Raw genomic sequence first — 22,255 nt, forward strand, 5'->3', positions numbered from 1 at the left:
TTGAGCTCACTATGTAGCCCAGGCTGGCTTCGAACTCAAAGTGATCGCCCTGCCTCTGCCTCCCGAGTGCTGGGATCACAGGCATGCGCCACAACACGGCCTTGATACTCTTAACTTGTAAGGGATCAAAATGTCAGAGCATCAAACCTGCAGATAATTAGCCATGGTGGGCACAAGCCATACCAACAAAAACATTTATCTGACCCCAAAGGTGCGTAGTGCTGGGATTGTGAAGACCGAGGTTAATGAAAGAGAAGGCAAAGTGGATCCCAGTGTGGTAGAAAATGTTCTTTCATTACTGCAGCTCACACTGCCCATTATCTTACTTTACAACGTGCTTGAAAGCTATTATAGAACAGTTCTTAAAACAACAGCTAAATATCATTAACCTGGACCCAGTGACTGCAATGTTTGCTTTCAAAAAGGCACCATATAATGACCAAGAAACGATTTTGCCTGAAATGAAAACAATGGCATAAGCTATCACTCCCCAGTGTTTATGCCACAAGACAACTAAGTAGGTCTTGGAAGAAAACAAAGAAGTCCAGGCAACCGTAGCTGCGACACACTGGTTAAATGAAGTTAAGTTTTTTCGATTTGCAAAACTTCTCAGAGCCTTTACTTTGTTAATGTTTCCAAGAGGGACGGAGGGAGAGGTGAAGTGTTTCCCAAGATGTAGGACCTGGGGGCCCTTTATCCCTGAAACATCCAGCAAGATGAATCCATTGCATGTTGCACTCCAAAGAACGCTGGTGTCAAATTATTTCTACACCAGGAGAGGCCTTCGGAGGGGCAGATAATGTGCGCGACAAGCTCTTGATTTCCAGCGGGACTTATTTGTATAGGAGCCTCTTAAGCTCTCTCTCAAGGAATTTCAACGTAGTTCAAAGCACTCTATTAAAAACAGTAAAGCCATACTGTTCTATCAGTGCCACATTAAGATTTCAACAAACACTGATAATTTAAACTGGTCCCTCATAAACGATGCTCTAAGAAAATATTCCAACATTTTACAATTTTGTTTTAGACGGCACAGTGGCACACACTGGTAATCCCAGCACTCTGGGATTGCAAGTTCGAGCCCAGGCTGGGCAACTCGGCAAACCCTGTCTTCAAATAAAAAACTTAAAAAGGACCAGGGCTGTAGCTCGAGGTAGAAGCAGTGGGTTCAATCCCCCGGACAGGAGATTTGTGCTTGTAAGAAGAGAATCACAGAGACTCATAAAGAGAAAGAATAAGCCAGAAGACTCACACGCAGGGACCACAAGATGCAGAGGGAGGAGAGACTGGGCAGGAAGGAAAGACAGAGTGAACCACAAGGTATCTGTATGCTCTCCACGTTTACTGATGGCCTACCCTGCTCTAGGAGCTGGGATGCAGCAGGAGTGACTGACATCCTGCCATCTGGGATGGCGGGCAGGGTGGGGGGCAGGAAGTGAAACTCGGTCACTCTCTCTTCAAGCTCAGAGACAGTCCTAAAGGGGAACAGCTCAGTCCTTGACCTCCCCCTTCAGCCCCTCTCCTACCTTGAGAGTCACATGCCCCTCCAGCTTGTCCATCTCTCCCAAGAACGCCGAGAGCAGAGACGATTTTCCGCAGCCCACCTGGCCCACCACAGCCACCAAAGCGCCTTCTGGGACGGAGAAGGTGATGCTGGAGAGAGAGAGAGAGTGTGCCTGCCTCAGCCCCAGGGGACAGAGGTAGGAGGGGGTGGACACCAGGGGGGGTGGTCGAGAGCATTTAAGGTCTCAAAATTCCTTCCACCATTTCTGTGGCTGAGCCGAGCTCAGTGAGTTGCCTCCGGGCTTTGGGGGAGTGCGTCAGGTGTGAGGCAGGTGCCAGGTGTGAGGCAGGGGCTGGGATGAAATTCATCTGGGGAGGGCACAGAAGAGGCCCAGGGAGTCATGTCACACCCAGAGTTAAACCGAGGGGTATCAGGTTTGTAAGACAGGTGGCAGCCAGGCCTGGGAGGACCTTATGGGACGTGGTGCTGAGACACCTGCTCTTTGCCAACTGGGAGCCACCAAATGGCTGAAGGGAAGATTGACATGAACTGATCTGAGCAGAGTTTCAGAAAGACCTCTACAGTACTGTCCTTTGATAGACGAGTCAACCAAGTGAGACGAAAGAAGTGCACTGCCCTACTAGCAAGACCAGCTAGCACAGGAGGGTACACAGCCTTGGCTGCTCTTGCTGAGACAGTGCAGTCCAGCCAGGGTCCGCCCCTGAGAGGGTGGGCTGGCAGGGCTCTGCGCTCCCCTGCACTGACTCCTGTCACTGCTGCTGTTCTAACTTCACTGTGTTAACAGAGACGCCGGTAGGTTCTGACTGATATTCTCTCTCTCTCATGCTGGAGACTGAGCCCAGGGCTTTGTACATTCTAAACATGCACCCTACCACTGAGCTACATCCCCAGCCAGCAAACACTAGATCTTGTACTGGTCGATGGTGCCAGTCTTACGGCCCTGCTGCTGGGTGGCGTGGCTTACTCTCAGGCCCGTGTTAGGTGGGGAAAGGGTTATGGGCCCCAGTGGACAGGAAGCCCAGGGAAGGCGAACCTGCCACTGTCCAGGTGAGACTGGAATACTCTCTTAGGCTGGGGGAGGGAAGGGCTGAACATAGAAAGGATTCCGGGGCTCCAGGGGGCAGAGTGGCTGGAAGAGGAGGCCTCTGAGACAGGAAGGAGGGAAAGAAGGGGCCCCAGATACAGATCAGCTGTGCAGCATGACAAAGGGGAAAGTTACAAATAAAACAGGATTTAAATGAGACATAAGCAAGAACTTCCCAGACATGCAGTCCCACCGAGAATTTCCAACAGACCTAAAAAAGAGATAGACTCTGTTCTCTGAAGAGTTTGTGCCCTGCTTGATAAAATACAACAGTAATGTGGCCATCCAGTCATTTGGCCATCTTCTGGGACTTCCCTAAGGCCCAGGCAAACTGTGAAGCAAGCATGAGGTGGATGTGACAGCCCATCCACCTGTACTCCCGGCACTCTGGGAGGCTGAGGGAGGGGATCACAAGTTCAAACTCAACCCGGGGGGCAACTTAGGGACTTAGTAAGAGCCTGTCTCAAAATAAAAAATAAAGGCCTGGGGATTTAGCTCAGTGGTTCCGGCGCCTGCCTTGCAAGCACAAGGTCCCAAGTTCGATCCCCGGCACAGAAAAAAAAAAAAAAAAATAGTGAACATTAAAATAAAAAATAAAAAGGGGTGAAGATGAGGCTCAGTGCAAAGCCCCTGAGTTCAATCCCCAGTAAGTGAAAAAAAATAAAGAAAGAGAAAGGAGGCGCATACCGGTCACCCAGGGAACAAGGCCAGTTCTCTGGACACAGTACAGTGGGGGAAGATCAGGGCTGCAGTGGGCAGGGTCCCGGTGGGAAGGTGTTGAAAAAGGGCCAACCAGGCGGAGAGGGCCATGGAGAGAACAGAGACAGTCAATCCCACCCTAAGCAGAAACACAGCGGCAGACGATAGCTTCTAGCACAACAACTGTGGGCTCCACAGGCCACCAGCCTGCCCAGGCCCTCCAAGCACCTTGACTGGTTCTGGAAGGAGCACCTGACCCAGTCTGGACCAATAGGAGGCAGGTAGCCTCCCACTGATGTTCACAGACACATTGATTGGCTCAGGGAGGAGCCTGGGACCTGGATGGAGCAATAGGAGTTAGGCAGCCTCCAGCCCAGTACACCCAGAACTGCAGACTCTGCCACCCCACAGGAGAGGAAGTCAGAGAATGAAGCACAGAGGAAAGCGGAACGAACCATGGTTGGGCAGAATTCTCACAGCCCAGGCTGAGACACTGGATCACCCTGTACCTGAAAGGGGAGGATCTCAGTTATGAGGGCCAAAACTCCCCCATGTTGCCTCGCTGTGCACAGTTCCTGTCACTTACCCTCAGGGGAGCCCTGTGTGCTAGGCACCCTCTCGTCTGCTCCTCACATAGCCCAAGAGTGTGACTAGACCTGTTTTCCAGATGGATAAACTGGGGCTCAGACAGGCAAAGAGATCTGCTCAAGGACCCGGAAGCGGAGAACAGACAGAATTGGAATCCATGTTTGCCCGGAGCCCTGGAGCTGTCTCCATGCCCCTCGTGACGGCACCCTGGCTTACCCATTCAGCGTGGGGGCTTCGCCTCTGGCCCATGTGAACGTGGCGTTCTTCACAGTAACGCTGTTCGTCCCCCCAGCTGGAAAGCACCAGAGACAACATGTCAGGCACAGATGGAGCAGAGGCACTGAGTGTGAGCAAACTGCTCTTTTCTGTTTTCCCTCATCGAGCAGTTTAACCTCAGATGCCGGAAGATGATGGCACTGGGCCTTATCTGGTGACATCAACCACAGTTCCTCACCAAGCACACCCATCTGGAGTTTGGGCGGTGGCCTCAGACCCAGAAAGCAACTGGAAACCACAAGAGGGTTGGGCTCCTGGGACTGCAGTCTGTGGTGCCAGACACACAGCTCGAAGGCATGGGGTGTGGGGGCCCACACAGGGTGCTCCGTGCCGCTCCAGGAGGGCCGAGTGGCAGCCAAGGCCGAGGGGCAGAGGGGACCAGGCAGTGCCCACATGCACATCTCTCCCACGCCAGGGGGCCCATCATGTGGAGGCTTCCCTCACCTTCAAAACGGGGTCCCCTGCTCTTCAACTGCTGGGTCCTGGCCTCCCAAATGCTTCTTTCTTGCTGTGTCCCCTCCCTCTCTCCAGTCCTACCACCCCGCACACCTCCTGGCAGGTCAGTCGTTTCAAAAGAGCGGTCACAATAAGCTGAACACCAGCAGGTTGTGAACAGGAAGTGTGGCAGGCAGTGGGGGAGGGCCGAGGTCTAAGACAAAGCCCACATTATATGGTTCCAGGGAGTCCTGGCTCTTGGCAGCTCTGTCTCCATTTGCTTTGAATGCCCTTGTTTTCCTTTCACTTCCTATACCTTGATTAAAAAAAGATTGTCTCCTAATTAGGAGCCACTTTAAAACCATCCAGAGATAATATAGGGGTATTTTTTTAAGGTTGTCAAATGAAGGAATAACTTCCCCCATACATCAAAGAAACAAAAAACTGCCAAGAGGAAGTGACTGATTGCCCTAAATTAACCTCCCACAGCTCCCGCAAAAGAGGAAACTGCTTGTTTTCTTGTGGTGCTAGGGATGAAATCCAGGGCATCCTAAATGCTAGCACTGAGCCACATCCCCAGGCCCTGAAGAGGAAACTGGAAGGTGCTATGTAAGGAATTTTGGAAAAACCACTCCAGTCAGCCCCAAGCTGCCAAAGCACCCAATCTGGCACATGCAGAGAATGCGGATAAACATCTCAGAAAGGAGCAAGACAGAAAAGCTCAGGGTTTCCTGAAGCTTGTAGGGCGCTGTGAACAACTTCAGTACAAGAAACCTCCTGTGGCCTTCTCAAGTTTCAACCGGTGTTTTGTAGAGAAAGGCAGCTCTGGCATAGAAGGCATCATCCCCATACCTGTGAGGGGACTTGGTCCTCAGGGCAGCTGAAATCTAGGGAGGAAGATTCCAGCATCTACTTAGGCAGTGGCTCTCAAAGAGGGGCGACTGTGTCCCCTCAACAGACAGCTGGCAATGTCTGGGAACAGTTTTGGCTGTCAATATCGGGGTAGGAACACAGTGGACAAAAGCCGAATATGCTGAACAATACCTACAGTTCACAAGACGGTTCTCAACAACCGAGGACCATCTGGCCCTGAAGGTGGTGTGTCCAGCATGAAGAACCTGCTGCAGGTGGTGCAGCTGAGGAAGCTACCACACTAGACAGGTGAAAACTGCCACCTGTCTGCTCCATGTGTAGCGTCTTCTATGCAGCAGGCATGCTGTGAAGTATTTCATGTGCCACTGAGACATCTGAAAACCTACCAGGCACCAGGCAATGCTGACAGATTATAGCCAATGTCTACGCATGTTCAGTCCTCCGACTTTATTGAATTTGAGCCAGATCACATGGGCTTGAAGCCCTGTGCTACCACTTTCCAGCTGGGCAGCCACAGGCAAGTTACTTAACTTCTCTGTGTCTCTTTCCTTCTGTAAATGGGACAGATGACAGTGACCTCAGAGGGCTGTAGTAGGAGTCAAGGAGGAAATACGCACAGAGCGCTTGCCACAGTGGCTGTCACACAGCAGGTGCTCGGCGAATCTCAGCACAGCAGTGCACAGAGCGGCTAAGAACAGGGATTCTCCCAAGCGGCTAGGGATGTGAATCCTGGCTTGATTTATACACTGAGCGATTTCAGGCAATTACTTAAGCCACTTTCCTCACCTGTAAAGTGGGGGTTTCCACAGCCCCCTTTCCAGCGTGCCACGCCAACCACTGGCTAAGTTAATACACCGACACCCTTAGTCAGCAGAGTCACGGAGGTGAATGGGTTGCTGGCTGGTGTCACTGATACTTATTACTAAGTGCCTAGCAAGACGGCAATAAACAAGACCCCTGCGGGGCTGGGGATTTAGCTCAGTGGTTCCCCCGCCTGCCTCACAAGCGCAAGGTGCCGAGTTCGATCCCTGGTACCAAAACAACAACAACAACAACAACAACAAGACCCCTGCCCAAGGAGACGGCTGGAAAAGGGTAAAATAATAGTCTGTAAAACAAATAAACCAACCAATAAAAACCCATAGAACACCCTGCCAGAGAAAGGTACTTCCATTCCCATTACCCCTGTGAGGAAACTGAGGCTCAGACCCACACAGATACAGCGCCTGAGTGGTACAGCCTGCCCGGTCCCCACATCCTTACTCTGCCTGTCCATCTGCTCAGAACAGAATCAAGGTCCGGGCCCAGGAACCCGACTCCAAGGAAGGCTTCAGCCGGGGGCTCCCTCTCAGCAAGCAGGCAAAAGGGCAAGTCCATCCCCTTGGGATGTGTGACCTAAGAGGCCCGTGGGATTCCGGGACGCTTGGCCTCCTATCCTGTCTGCCCCGCTGCAGAGGCCTTGCTTCTTGGTGTCTTTCAGTCAAGCTGCTGGGCAGACGGGAGCCCAAGGGCAGCAAAGGGCGAGCAAGGCTGGGGTCTGGGGGCTGCGTGGCAGGAGGTGGGGACAGTGGCACACACCGTCTTTGACAGGCTGCCGCTCGATGCTACCAGGCTCCAGCTCCTCGTGGGACAGGAAGGTCCTCAGGCGTTTGAGGGAGACACTCGCCTACACAGAAACCAGTGACAGGGCATGGTTAATTTTAAAAAGCATTTTGCACAATACATCCCCGCTGACTTTCAGTGGTTTCCCCTGGGCGAGGAGAGGGCACATCCTCCCTCAGTTCTCAAGACTCTGCACAGTGTATCTGCTGCAAAATAAAAAATAAATGGGTTTTCCTTCTTGTTTTTCTTCAGAAGGCCACAAAAGGCAGTAAAGTGTGTGGGTGTGTCGGGGGTGGTGCTCAACAGAAAAGGACTTCACAAACCTACCAACCTAAGGCAAGAGAGGCAGCCAGCCATGGAGATGATTCTGGAACTCTTCAGGGAACTTCAGCATAGACTGAGTATTATTTTAAGCAATTACTGGCAATTGGGTTCGGTATGATAATGGTGTATAATTATGTAAGATGAAATGCATACTCAAGTATTTATGGGCCAACAGTCAAGAGGTCTGGGATTTGCTTTAAAATTCTTCAGCAAACAAAGAAAGAAATGAAGGAAGGAGGGAGGGAAGGAGGATCAGATGAAGCTAGTGGGGCAAAATGTGGTGGCTGGGCCTGGGTGATGGGGACATGAACTCACACTACTACTACTTCTATGTACATGTGAAAATTTTCATAACGGAAAGAGTACTCTGTTTCTGTTAAAACCTACAACCGGAGCTATATAATCAGGTCTTTAGGGCAAGTTGTCTCTGTAGCTAAAAACGGAGTTGAATATGTGCAAAGCTGAGGAGAAAAATGTGAAAAATACTGGCAGAAACGCGGCAGGGGCTTCAATAGCACCAAAATGTGACAAAGTACAGCACGCGCTGGGAGTGTCAAGGGGGTTGTGAAATTCATCGAGGGGGGTCAAGAGCTGTGTTTTGAAAAAGCAGGCTAGGACAGGCCAGGGTGGCAGAGGAGAGGACATTCCAGAAAGGTTCTTCCAGAAGCCCGGGAAGGCCTTGTCGCATCAAACTTTTGATCCACGCACTCAACAGTGAGTTCCCATCAAGAAGTCTAAGGTCTTTCTTGGGGCCAGCTGTGGTCCGGGCCCTGCTAAGCCCAAGGGCACACGGGCGGGTGAGGCAGAGGGAACACGGGGCCGGGGATTTCTGTGCCTTCCGCTTTGCCCCTGACCCCCGAGGTGCCGTCTCTGCCAAGCCCCTCGGTACCTGCACGATGCTGCTGATGACCATGGGGAGGATGTTCAGGGGAAAGCGGAGGATGTTGAACAAGGCCAAGGACACAAAGGCTCTCTGGGCATCCAGGACGTTGTTCTTGTCGATGGTCACGTAGACGGCAAACGTAGACAGGGCCACCTGCGAGCAGGACACCGAGCTCTGAACACTGTGCCCAAATGAGGGTCACAACCACGGCCCCTAGGGAGGCACGGCCACCTCCCCACGTGACCGGGCCGCACAGCAGGGAGTGGTCAGCGCCTCAGGTGGCATCTGCACAAGCAGGTGCTCACTAAACTGCCAAAGAACACCTGGACAATGAGTGACAGCGGCCCCAAATGCCTGCAGCTCCCACCAACTTCCTAGGGGACACCGCGGGGCACCCCCACTCCTGGGCGGGACCAAACGTGTCCCCAGTGTGGACTTCTGCCCCAGTCATGTTCTAGCTGTCCCCTTCCCAAAGGGCCGTGCACCTGCCCCAGGGCAGCCCTGCCCAGCACTGTAGCCCTGACCCCGGCTTCCGGCTCACCTTCCTTCCCTGCGCCTCTCACTACCTTGTGTAATGGTCTTACGCAGGTTTATTGTCCATCTTACACACCAAAAAGCCACCTCCTCGCAGGGACTTGGTTCCCCATGCACGGTGCCTTCTGTGTCTAGAATGATCCCTGGAACTTAGCGACAATAAAGACAACCTCCGGGCAGGTTTACTTCTTCTCCCAGGGCCTCAACTCTCCCCTGCGTGAAATGTGGCCGGAGGATGAATGTCTCTGTTTAAAGTTCCTTCCAGCTCGTACAGTGTATGATTCTATGCTTCAAGGAAAGAAATACTTTAAAAAGGAAAACAAAAGGCAGGGGTATGGTTCTGGGGAAGCCCATCGGTCCTCAAAGACTCACCCCAGGCCCTTGGTGGCTCCCAGGCTTGACCCCCAGGACTTAGAGATCCCCTGAACTTGGGCTAGCGGTCTGGGGGACAGCACCTTACCCATCAAGTGCTTCCTTTCCCCCTTGACAACCCCGGATGGGAAGGCTGGCTAAGGAGAGCAGTAAAGAGGAACAGGCGGGTTTGGGGCAGCCACTCTCGGCCAGGTGTCACCAGTGGGACCCCACAAGCCCTCTGACAACTGCAGGCAGCCGGGACAAGGGTCCTGGCAGAGTGCTCAGCAAGGCCCGCCAGGGAAAGCCAGCCTGTGGCGGCTGGTCTCTTTTTGTTCTTAGGAGCCGAGGGCAAGTGCCTGGTGCAGCCAGTTCCAGCGCTGACAGTAAAAAGTCAGCCGACCTCGCGCAAGGCTCTGGTGCTAAGTGGCTCCTCCACAGGGCACAGCCAAAGGCCTCATGCACCAGCCTTGAACCCAAGGATACTCTAAAAACCCCATTTTTTCCTAATCTATTTGAACTGATATACTATATAAAAGTTGTACCTATCACTGAAACACCATGTAATGCTTAAATAAGGCTAAACAGATCTACCTCAACCATTTCTCATTTCTTTACAGTAAAAACATTTTGATTCTTTCCTTCTAGCTTTCTGAACTTGTCATCTTTGCCACCCCACCACGCAACAGCTCAGCAGAGCTTCTTGGTCCTAACTGTAACTTAGTACTCACTGATAAAGCTTTCTCCATCCCTCTCCCCCTCAAAGATATCCCTGCTCAAAACCCTCCAAATATATCCACACAATGGAATATTATTCAGCCATCAAAAGGAATGCAATCTTTTTCTTCCAGGACTTGGATGGAGCTTTACGCATGCCAGGCAAGGACTCCACCAGCGAGCTACACCCCCAGGCCAGGAATGCAATTCTTACACGTGTTACAACAAGGATGAACCTGAAAACATCAGGCTACAAGAAAGACAGACACCGGAAGCCATGAAGAGTTTGCTTCCCTCTATGTGAAATGTCCAGAACAGGCAAATACCCAGAGGCGGGAAACAGATTAGTAGTTGTCATGGGGTGGGGAGCAATTACTAGCAGTATAGAGTTTCCTTTTGGGGTAATAAAAATGTTCTGGAATTAGTAGTGAAGGTTGTACAACCTATATGAAGAATACTGAGTCATACACTTGAATGTGATTATATCTCTACCAAAAAAGAAAAAACACCTCTCTGAAGCCAACCTTCTACTTAGTACAGAATCCAAAGTCTTAACCCAGGGCCAGGGGCCATCTGATTCATCGGTGGCCACCTGCCTCCCATCCAGCCAGATTCTCCTCGCTCCCTCTGTGCTAGGCTCCATGGTTATCCTGCCTGTGAGCAGCATAGTCCTACCGCAGGGCCTTTGTACCTGCTCCCCCCTTTCCCCACCTGGCCTCTTCACTGCCATCAGGTCTGTACTCAAATGTCACCTTCTTGGTGATTCTCTGACCACCCTCTTTAAAACCCCAAACCCTCCTTGTCACTCAGACACAATTTTTCAAAAATTCTATAGCAGTTCTGACAGTGTACCATGCAATATGGTTTATTTATTTATTACTGTCCATCTCTCCCAGTTATAATGAGAGCAGTCACTGGTATCTGCAGTGCTCGGTGTTCTCTTGTCAGTGCCTAGCACAGCACCTGGACCACTGCAGACACTCAGTACATGTTTGCTGGCTGCATGAGCGGTGGGCGGACAGAGAAACCTGTTAGAGGGATGTGAAGGTCCCGTGGGTGAGTGGGTGGAGGATTTGCCTGAGGGCAGGAGGGCAGGAGCATATCCACTCAGAGGCATCATTTGGCAGTGAAGAAATCAGGCCTCGACAGCTCATGGTCAGAACATAACTCCCACTGTTGATCAGAGGCTGCAGGCTGGCAGGTCAGAGACCCCAAAGAGCGGACAACATCGTGCAGTCTGTCAGGCCTATGGTTTTGGCTTTTCCAGGAGGTGAAGGTCACCCGCCCATTATTAATTAACCACCGAATGTGCACAGGGCATCAGCCTAAGGGCTGGGGCCATGGGCAGTGGAGAGGTGAGGAGGCCCCATAATAAGTGAGGAGCCTGGGCTGGGGATTGAGCTCAGTGGTTCCGCTGCCTGCCTTGCAAGCGCAAGGTCCCGAGTTCGATCCCCGGTACCAAAAAAAAAAAATTATTAAAAATTAATAAGCGAGGAGCTTGAACTGTAGCCCAGCTCCTCAGCTCCTGACGCCTCCTTGGGCAGAGAGATGTTCTTCCTGGTGCCCAGCATCTGTGCCTCTGGTTCTGGAGCCACCCCACTTTTCCTGTGGGAACTGACATTCTTCCAAGCTCAAGCGATGAGCGCCTCAGTCCAAGCATCCCACCGCCTAGGCCCAGTGACTGGGCCAGGAACAGGCGTGTGACTGTCTATGTGCAACCAATGAGGCCACATTGCACAGCTTCGTAAGAACCACTGGGAGAGAGCAGGGTGGTCAAAAACGGGGTTCTCGGGGCCGGAGATTCAACTCAGTGGTTCCGGCGCCTGCCTCACAAGCGCAAGGTCCTGAGTTCGATCCCCGGTACCAAAAAAACCCCCAATAAAATGGGGTTCTCCGCTCACAGGGGTTACTGAGGTGACAGAACGATCCAGAAGTAGTGGCTGACAAAGAATCCACCATGAAGAAAGCAGAGGGGAGAGAGAGCTACTCCCAACTTTATCTCCGACACATCTAGATCCAGCCATTCTGTACCCCCAGCCATGCTTACAAGTAGTTTCTTCCTCGGTTTTACGGCTCAAAAATCCTCATGGCTTTTTTCACTGCAGTTGATTTGAGTGAGGTTTCTGTCTCTTGCAAGATAGTTCCTGATTACCACAGGTCATTTCATTCATTCAACTACATGTATCTGCCAAATGTGCACCATCTGCCGAGTTCCCTCTGCTCTGGGGATGTCAGCATTCAACGACATGGCCTGTGTCTCCGGGACCTTATTATCTAGTCAGCAGAGAACTACATGGCAGAGAATCATGAGGTAAGAATTATTCCAAGGAAGAGACATACAAGGTAAGTAGAAAGCAAGAAGCACACAAATTATCTAAGATGGAAAATGCTAACCATTGACAGGCTGCTTGGGGCTGCTATTTTAGGCACGGGTACTAAGTGGACATGACAAATGCCAGACTCTGTGTTCCAGAACGGCAGCCCCATTCGGCCCCTGGACGGCATCCCCAGGCCCATCTGCCCACCCCGGTCTGTCTTCCATCACCCCTACCACTGGATAAACAGCGCATCATCCCTGCAGCACAAGAATTTACCAGTGGAAAGAACATGCAAGAACCTTCCAGGGAAACGGCGGGCCACATATTTTATCCTAATGTAGTCAGAGGCCTTGGCATCTTGGCCAAGGCTAAGGTCTTTGGCTGACACCCAGGCCCATCTGCTCTTTGCCAAACAGTCCAACAAGCCCTGTGCCTGGAAGCCCGGGACCTCCAACCTTCACCATCTACCTGGAAACCAAGGGGGAAATTCAGAGGTCAAGATAAGCCAGTGTGGCTCTTCAGCATCTTTCCCTGTGGGGTTTCTGATGGGGACCAGGGCAGGAAATGAAACACAGGACCATAATGTTCAGGTGACAACCTAGAAATCACAGGTTCTGTCAAAGGACCCAACACGCAGGGTAAAGGCACAGGAAAAAATCCACTCTGTCCCTACTCTGACCTAAATGGAAAATACCTCACAGACAAAGCTGGTCACCTCCCGTTCTGGTCTCAGGCTTCTGCCCGTAAGAGAAAGCAATTTGAAACACCATGGATTCCTGTATAGTTAGCAATCACTGGTGTCACAGTAAAACAAACAAAGAAACGTAACTACCTGTACTGCGTGTATCCACTGGTACAGACAGAAACTCTCCAAACACACACCAGAAACTGCTGTGGGGAGACGGGTGAAGTGGAGGGGTGTGAGGTGGAGGGGCTTGGCTTTTCACCGGCACCTCTGCTCCCCATGCCGGGGGGATTTGTCTCCAGGGGACTATTTGGCAATGACTGGAGATATTTCCAGCTGTCACAACTGGTGACACAGCGGAAGGGACTGCTTGGTATCTAGTGGACAGAGGCCAGGGATGCTGCTACACACCCTACAATGCACAGGGCAGCCCCACATCACATAAACAAGGAATGACCTGTTCTCAAACATCAGCAATAGTGCTGAGGCTGAAAGTCTGCTCTGTGGGGATCATCAGTGCTCACTGTGGAAGTGCTCAGTGGTAAAGCACATGCTCAGCATGCGACAGGGCCTGGGTTCAACTCCAGCACATAAATAGACAAATAAAGTCCTATGGGATGAACAAAGGCATTAAGATACTCAGCTGAGCTGGGTGTGGTGGTACAGCCCTGGAATCCCAGCTGAGACAGGAGGATCACAAATTCAAGGGCAGCCTGGGCAACTTAGCCACAACTCACCTCAAAACAAAATGTAAAAAAGGCTGCAGGTGTAGCTTAGTAGTAGAGCACTTGCCTAGTGTGCGTGAGGCCCTGGGTCTCATTTCTAGTACCACACAAAAAAATAATAGTATTAAAGTAAAATAAAATAAAAATGTATCATACCTAAAAATGAGAATATTTCACAGTGACATACAATGCATACAGACTTTAAACAGTTCAAAGAAAAATGATAAAATGAACCTCCTATATCACCTTCAAGCAGTCTGAGATCTGATTTACAAAGAGGCTGCCCATGACCTGGGAAAAGTCTGGGGCACTGAAGCGAAAAAAGAATTCAAGATCATGCTCTGGCTGCCCAGGATGCCAGGGGAATCGATTGCTCCCTACTGGGATTCCCAGAATGGTGAAGAGATGTCACTGCTCGTGACAGCAGATTGCGGTCCCCTAGAGGGTCACTGGGCCTGCTTTGGCGAGAGAGCACCATGACTGACTTTGGCTGTCTGCTGAGGCCACAGGAGGGCAGGGCACGGCCCTGTCTTTGACACCCTGAGATTTAACCCCTTCCACGTTCACATGAGAAAATCCAGAGCCTGGCCGGCAACAGAATGCGGCAAGTGTCCTGACTTTCAGAAAAACACCCCAGTGTTCTATGCCAGGGGCCCACGAGGCCAACATCTGTTTACAGGTGGTTTGTGAACTCAGAATGGATCTTACATTTTTTAAATGGTTAGGGGAAAAAAACAATCCGAAGATTATTCCATGACACACAAAAATTTTATAAAATTCAAATTTCAGTGTCTATAAACACAGGCTTACAGGAACATGGCCACACTCACTAGTTTATGGCTCATCAGCTGCTGCTTTTGCACTCACCTGGGACATACAAGTATTTGGAAGAAACTGTACGGCCCAGGATACCTTACATATTCACCACCTGGCCCTTTACAGAAAAGACTGCTTACTGCTGCTCTCTGCATGTCTCTAAAATCTCACATATGTATGAACTATCTACAGAGCCTGGTAAAATTCAGTTTCTGTTTCAACTGGTATTGGAGGAAGCCTGAGAGTCTGCAATATTTCTAGCAATGAGCAGGGGATGCTGATACTGCTGGTCCACGGACCATGTTTGAGTAGGGAGAAGACTCTGGTGGGTCTCAAAGTGCGGGCCACAGGGAGAGAACCAGCAGTGAGTGCCTGGGAAGGAGGCACAAGGGAAGGCACTCAGGCCTCCCCTGCACCTACTCGGAGATGTTGGGTGCAGCCCGGCAGGCTGGGTTCCAGTGGGCATGCAGGTGACTCTGATGCATGCTCATTTAGTCTCCCTTCGCCATTTCAGCTCCTGTGCAGGTCCAGGTTCTGGGAGATGGGCGGTAAGCTGACAAAAGCCGGAACAAGCACAGTTTGCAAATCTTGAAAAGGCAGGAGTTTCCTTAGGGACTCTCCCTGCAGCTCAGCTGAGATGGCGCAGGCAAGGGTCTAACAGAAAAGCTGCCTAGTTATGAAAACGTGATTTCAGTTCACAGAAACTTCCGAGAACACAAACAGTTACCCTCTGGTCTTGGCAGGGGACTGGCTCCCGGATCTCCCACGGATACTCCAACCCAAGGATGCTCAAGTCCCTTATATGAAACGGCCGAATAGTTGCATCTAACCTGTGCACACCCTTCCATATGCTTTAAGTCATAACTCATTTCTGAATTAGTATAATACCTAATGAATGTAAATGGTATGTAAATGGCTATTATTTTTCTCCAAATTTTTTAAAATCTGCAGTTGGTTCAATCAAGGATGACGAACCATGGCTATAGAGGGCAGCTGTATTTACCAGCATAACTGAGAAGGAACAGACATTGCTAGCAAAACATTTAAAAAGAACAACCTGGCCAGGGATTTAGCTCAGTGGTTCTGCTGCCTGCCTCGAAAGCACAAAGTCCCAAGTTCGATCCCAGGTACCAAAAAAAAGAACCATCACTGGGGATGGTAACGTGCACTTGTAGTCCCAGATACTCTGGAGGCTGAGGGAGGAGAACTGCTCGAAATCAGGAATTTAAGCTCAGCTGGGCAACATGGCAAGATCTTGTCTGAAGGAGGGAAACAAAAGAGGAAGAGGAAGAAGAGTGGGAAAGAAGGGAAAGAAGAAACTTCTAGGGCTGGGAATATACCTTAGAGCATGCTTAGCATGCAGAAGGCCCTAGGATCAACCCCTAGTACCAAACAGAAAGGACAGTTAATAATACAAAAAGACAGAAAACAAAACAAAACAAAAACACAGGAGTAGGGAAGGCCAGATACCACAGTCATTCTGAGCTGTTTAACGGTGACCAACTGCGCTTAAAGGGAGCGTCTATATTCCATCCCTACACAGTCTCCTGGTTGGGGGCCAGCTTTGCACTGTTGTTTTCAACCTTTTCACTAACAGTAAAGAATGGACCAACCTGAATGACCAGAATGGTAGACAGGCTGGGTCAACCTGGGACTGGGCATCCATGTGCTGGAGAAGTGTGCTTCACTAACACAAATAAAACTGACCCAAAGGCATGAGCCAAGGGGGACAGATTGAATGCAGAAATGACATAGAATTCTATGTATGAACTGTGATGTAAAAATAGAGTGGACTGGCTGGGGATTTAGCTCAGTGGTTCTGCCTCCTGCCTTGCAAGCGCAAGGTTCCAAGTTTGATCCCTAGAACCAAAAATAAATAAATAAATAAAAATAGAGTGGCTGCTGAAATTTTAAAAAAATTATGACAGTAAAAGACACATTACCTATTACAATGTTTACATTTTTGATGCATTTCTGTTCTAGTTTAGCGCATGGTGAGAGATGTGGGTCCAGGTTTAAACTTTATCACGTGGAAAGCCAGTTTTCCCAGCACCATTCATTAAAGAGGTTCTTTCTTCCAGTGAAGGTGTCTGGCCCCTTTGTCAAAGATGAGGTTGCTGTGTGTCTGGAGTGGTTTTTTTATCTTCTACTCTTTTCCGTTGATCCTCAGGTCTTTTTTTTTGTTTTTGCCAATGCAATGCTGTTTTTATTACTGTAGCTTTGTAGTATAATTTAAAGTCAGGGATTGTGATGCACCCTCCCTTGCTTTTGTTGCCCAGAATTGCCTTTGCTATTCTAGGTCTCTTCTGGTTCCAAATGAATTTTAGGATGTTTTCTCTAATTCTGTGGGGTAACTTACTGGTATTTTGATCAGGATTGCATTAAATCTGTATAACAATCTTGGCATTGTGACCATTCACTATATCAGTTCTTCCTAAGAACAAGGGATATTTTTCCATGTTATGTTATCCTCTTCGATCTCCTTTCTCAGAGTACTATAGTTTTCAGGGTAAAGGTCTTTTACTTCCTTCATTAGATTAATTCTTAAGTATTCATTTTTTTCAATGTTACTGTGAAAGGTGTGGTTTCCCTAATTTCTCTCTCAATGAGTTTATTATTTGTGTACAGGAAGGCTATTGATTTTTGGGTGCTAACTTTGTATCCAGCTACATATCTGAATTTGGTTATTAAATCTAGAAGTCTTTTGGTGGAGTTTTTGGGGTCATCTACGTAGAATATTATATCATCTGCAAATAATAACTTAACTTCTTCCTTTCCTATCTTTACTCCTTTTATTTATTTCTTTTGTCGGACTGCTGTGGCTAATGTTCCCAGAACTATATTGAATAGGAGTGGTGATAGTGGACATCCTTGTCTTGTTCCTGAAAAATCTGCTGGAAGATAGAAAGGTAGTGCTCTTGAAGACACAGCTGTAGGCATAGACTTTATGAACAAAACCCTGATCGCACAGGAAATATTACAAAGAATCAACAACTGGGATCTCATCTTATTAAAAAGCTTTTGCACTGCAAAAGAAACCAACAGAGCGAAGAGACAACTCACACAGTAGGAAAAAATTTTGCCAGCTGTTCCTCCGACAAAGGACTAATATCTAGAATATATAAAGAACTAAAAAAAAAAAATCAGACACCCCGCCCCCAAAATTTAAAGACCCAATCTAAAAATGAGCATCTGAAATGAACAGATACTCCTCAGGTAAATAAGTACAAATGGCAAATAAATCAACCAATAACAAATGCTGGTGAGGCTGTGGGGGAAAAGGAACCCTTCTGAGTATAGACTGGTACAATCACTGTGGAAATCTCTGTGGAGATTCCTCGAAAAACAAAAAGTAGAGGTTCCATTCAACCCACTATTCCTCTTCTTGGTATCCTCCCAAAAGAATTAAAAGCATCATACCACAGCGATATATGCACACCCATGTTTATAGCAGCACAGTTTATAATAGCTACATCTTGGAAACAGCTCAAATGCCCATCAACCAATGAATGGATAAAGAAGATGTGGTTTTTAAATATAGTAGAGTACTATTCTGCCATAAAGAAGGATAAACTTGAGACATTTCTAGTTAAATGGATGCACCTTGAGACCATACTCTTAAGTGAAATACGTCTGACAGACATTCGTAAATACTGTATTGTTTCTCTGGTGTGACAAACCAAAAGGGTAAATGAGGACCAAAATGTATAACAGATACTGGGAAAAAGGAAGACAATGTTCAATTGAGAAGGGGAACAAGGGAGTAGGGAGAGGGAAAGGAAAGAAGGGAAAAGAAAAAAACAGAAAAAAATGGCAACAAAAATTTTGCAAATAAAGAAGGGAAGAGGTGTTGAAGGGAGGGGAGGGGATGGGGGAGAAAGAATCAAGATATATCATGTACAGGTACAAATTCCCTACGCTGAATGTGATCATTATGTATATCTAAAATGCACCAATAAAATTAGTTTTTAAAAGACACATTGCCATTAATCCCCCTCAAAACACTCCCCCTCACTTTGACCACACTTATCCCATTGTTCTTGCCACCTTCTGAAGCAGTTCTGAAAATTATTTTTCCTGAGTGCCTATAGTTGCAATGTTGTGGCTGCCCCTATGTCCTGAATGAATTCATCTTTCAGGGTCATTTAGACTTTGAGGAAGAGCCAGAAGGTGCATGGTATTAGATATGGTGAATAAGGTGGATGAGGACCCAGTGTCATGTTTTTACAAGCCTGCCTGTCCTACGGATGGCGCTCAGCCCAGCATTCGCCATATTGTTGATCACACAGTGGAAATAGACTCGAGAAAGAGGACTTCAGAACTGCTTCAGAAAGTGGCAAGAATGATGAGATAAGTACGTTGAAAGCAAGGCAGAATATTTTGAGAGCAATTAATGGAAATGTGTCTTTTGCTGTAATAAATATTTAAACATATACCATTATTTTGATTACACCTTGTATAGCATGATTCCTTTTTAATATTAAAGATGTATTTTAAGATACCCATATACTTAAATATATTTTTTAGAAAAGATACATAAAACCATCACAATGGAGGAGAGGATAAGATACAGGAGAGGACAATATGCTCTTACATGTGACATCTTTCTTTACGATCTGAATTCTTCTCCGACAGCCCCAATATTTATTGACAAGTGAACTCTTTATATTTACAAGGCAACCAATTTTACACAGCATTTGTTAGGTTTTGAAATTTCTGTATACTAAACAAGTACTTGCTGAGTAGCTACTTGGCACTATTTTATTTTTGTCTCTTTGAGACAAAGTCTTGCTATGTAGTTGAGCCTGAACTTGAGCTCACTAGGTAACCCAGGCTGGCTTCAAACTAGCAGCAATCCTCCTGTCTCAGCCTCTGGAGTGCTGGGATTATAGGTGTGTTACCACACCCAGGATACAGCAGTCAACAGAAAAGGCAAACCCCTGCCTGCCTGGAGCTGACATTCTAGTGCAGACAGACAAAAACAAAATAGTAAATTATTGAGGTGCATTTGGTGGTGCCACTGAACTAACTTGTGGTCAACTGGTCACCAATGCATGATTGTGACCAGCTGGTAAAGAGAGAGCAGGGCCTACGTTGTAGACCAGTTATGACACTAAGTACACTGTTTAGGTCACGAATGTGCTTTTCCTGCAAGACTTTCTCGGTGAAGGCAGCAGAGACTGGTGTACACCTGGGTGCACTCCTGTCTCATAGCAAACACATAACAAGCAGTTCCTAATCTGGCTGGCTGGAAGCTGCAAAGGGCCAAGAATAAAATAAAGGGGCTGGAGAGTGGTGGTGATCTTACAAAGAAGCAGTCAGAGAAGGCACTGTGGAAATAGTGACCTTTTCAAAATATCTGGGTAGCAAAAGCAAAGAAAACATAAAGCAACATGACCCATGAGAAACGGGGCTCCACTCACCAGGAAAGGAGTGCAGACCCAGGTGAAGGTCCCCACGGCCGCCAGGTAGGCAGACTTCTTCAGCACCTTCAGCTCCTCCTGCCTGATAGCCATCACCTTGTCCTTGAACGCCAGCTCCCATGCATACAGCTTCAGCACTTTGATCCCGTTGAGGATTTCATTCATCAGCCTGATCCGATTGTCTTTGCTCTTCATGTGGGCCACCTTCACAGACACGAGTGATCAGCGGTCACCGAGGGCGGGTCACTCACCTCTGTCCTGCCGTCACTTCATCACCCAGTGGCACAATGACTAAATACGGTCTCCCTGGTGCTGGAAGGCTGGCGCTGGAACCCCTGTGAGCCCTGGGCTTGGCCTGAGAACACCCCAACAGACTCCTCGATCATGAAAGAACAAGCTGCTTCGAGTTCCACTAGATCAGACATTAGAGAAACCTATTCAATTTAGAACCATGGAACAGAAGTGAAAAAGACCTTTGGAGCACACAGAAGACAGGACCTGGGCTCCGCTCTGCTGATAAAAACATAGCAAGGATGGTGTTACTTTTCTTCTCCATTTTCTCAATTGATCTGCTACCAGTTCGTGGCTGTTAAAACCTGAAATGTTTCCATAGCAGTGGCACTGGTTTCTGACCACTGGGTGCCCATGCTGTACAGGTGGTTAAATAGCTTACTGCTGCCCGGCGTTTTCCACCAGCCAGGCACTGTTCTAAGCATTTCATACACATTCAGCAATTCAACATGCATGACTGGTGACACAAGTGAGACAGTCATGCATGTACCACAGGGGTTCAAGCCACACGGCAGCGAGACATACGAATTATGGCCACGCTGTGAACGTGTCGTGCTCACAAGGACCATGTAGGCCCCCCCCGAGGTCTCAGACGGGACACTCTGAAGCATCATGACCTGCACACCAGTGAGGGCAGCAAAGGTGCCCACCAGGAGAAACCCACACACCCAGGGGACGGATGGGAGGTGACATGGCCCTAAACCTGCTGCCTCCCTTCCCCGACCTGTCGCGCCCCACCTGGCCCCCGTCCTGGAACTCACTGTCCCTGCAGATTGCAGCGGGGCCAGGAGCGCTCATGTGAAACCCACAGGCACATCACAGCACCCACCCATCTCCAGAGAGGAGAGAAACAAACTCCATCTCTCTTATATAAAAAAAAGTATACGTCTGTGTATACAGGGCTCGGCCAGTGGCGTGTGCAGCCTGGCAGGGACAGGCACCTACCTGATAGGTCTTAGTCTTCATCGCCATCACAGCATTAAAGGGCACCATGAGGATCATCACGGCCACCCCAGCCAGGACGGAAGGGCCCAGGTTCTAGAGAAAGAGAAGACAGTCACTCAACAAACAGGACAGAATAAGGTCCTTCATGTTCTACACAGGCTGTCTGTCCTACACGGATTCGGCCAAGTGAGCTTGGGGCAGACGCATTCCTTCTGCCCACTGATGGGGTAAAAAGCTGGTGGCTTGGGGGCCTCCCTACCCCTTCAAGAACGTCCAGGTCTGTGATCCTTTATGTGAAGCCCTTGGGCCCAGATGAGTTTTACAAATTAGAAGTATAGAATTTTAGAAAGGTAAAATAATACTGGGTAAGACACAGTTCACACAGCTGTCCTGACCCCTTATGGGACTTGAAAGGTGCTTGCAAGTTTGGCCCATGGCCGGGAACCTGGATTTCAGGAGGGTTTCCGCCACTCACGAAATGGGCACGAGGGGCTCACTGTGTCTGAATTGTCTACACAACCAGGGGGGCTTATGTTGGACTCTGCTTTTCCTCCTGGGAGGCTGGAATCGTGGAAGGCTCTAGGCAGAGGACACCATGCGACCAGCTCTCAGGAACAACTCCTGGCACTGCGTATTTATCCTACTGGGGGTGGGGGAACTCACGAGTGACTCTAGGGAATTGTTGCTAGGGAATTAAGTGCATCCGTGTGCTCCACTCCCTGGGAGAGTCTAGAAGCCTGGAGCTGGTTCCCCTGGACTTCGCCCTGGCTGCCTCTTTCCTTCGTCAACGGACTGTCCTAAATTACAGCCAGGGGTGCTACTGGCATTAGATGGGTAGAGAGCAGCATGCTGATAAGTACTCTGGAATGTAAAGGACAGTCCCCAAAGCGAAGGCTTATCCGGCCCCAAAGGTCCACAGAGCTGAGACTAAGCAATCCTCCTCCACACGAGAACAGTGGTGTCAAACAGCTTTTTTTTTCAGTAAGGCATATTAGGAAGACACATTAACATGCATAGATACACAGTAAATAATTAAACACATGCCACTCTCAGTGAACTATAAAGAAAAAAATAACATGAAGGGAAAAATTGTTTTCAGAGAAATTTTTGTCTTTTAGAGCGATCACGTGTCTATTTGCATATTAGAAAATTATTAGACTT

The 22,255-nt window shown here is 48.8% G+C and overlaps 1 protein-coding gene across 4 annotated transcripts in view; it reads right to left on the minus strand.

Annotated features, from left to right (window-relative positions):
* The window catches only part of Abcc1 (ATP binding cassette subfamily C member 1 (ABCC1 blood group)), a 139,356-nt gene that overhangs the window by 40,437 nt on the left and 76,664 nt on the right, over positions 1-22,255 (minus strand). For all 4 annotated transcript variants that reach the window (XM_087209181.1, XM_004855790.3, XM_021237215.2 and 1 more), the window contains 6 exons: positions 21,095-21,187; positions 19,859-20,062; positions 8,296-8,442; positions 7,059-7,146; positions 4,113-4,188; positions 1,527-1,653 (listed from right to left, as the gene is read on the minus strand). In XM_087209181.1, the coding sequence (XP_087065307.1) occupies positions 1,527-1,653; positions 4,113-4,188; positions 7,059-7,146; positions 8,296-8,442; positions 19,859-20,062; positions 21,095-21,187 (735 nt within the window). The remainder of the gene's footprint in view (positions 1-1,526; positions 1,654-4,112; positions 4,189-7,058; positions 7,147-8,295; positions 8,443-19,858; positions 20,063-21,094; positions 21,188-22,255) is intronic.

The sequence above is a fragment of the Heterocephalus glaber genome, unplaced genomic scaffold (assembly GCF_053883595.1).
Source record: "Heterocephalus glaber isolate CG9 unplaced genomic scaffold, H.glaber_assembly_v1.0 deba00000943, whole genome shotgun sequence".
Taxonomy (NCBI): domain Eukaryota; kingdom Metazoa; phylum Chordata; class Mammalia; order Rodentia; family Bathyergidae; genus Heterocephalus; species Heterocephalus glaber.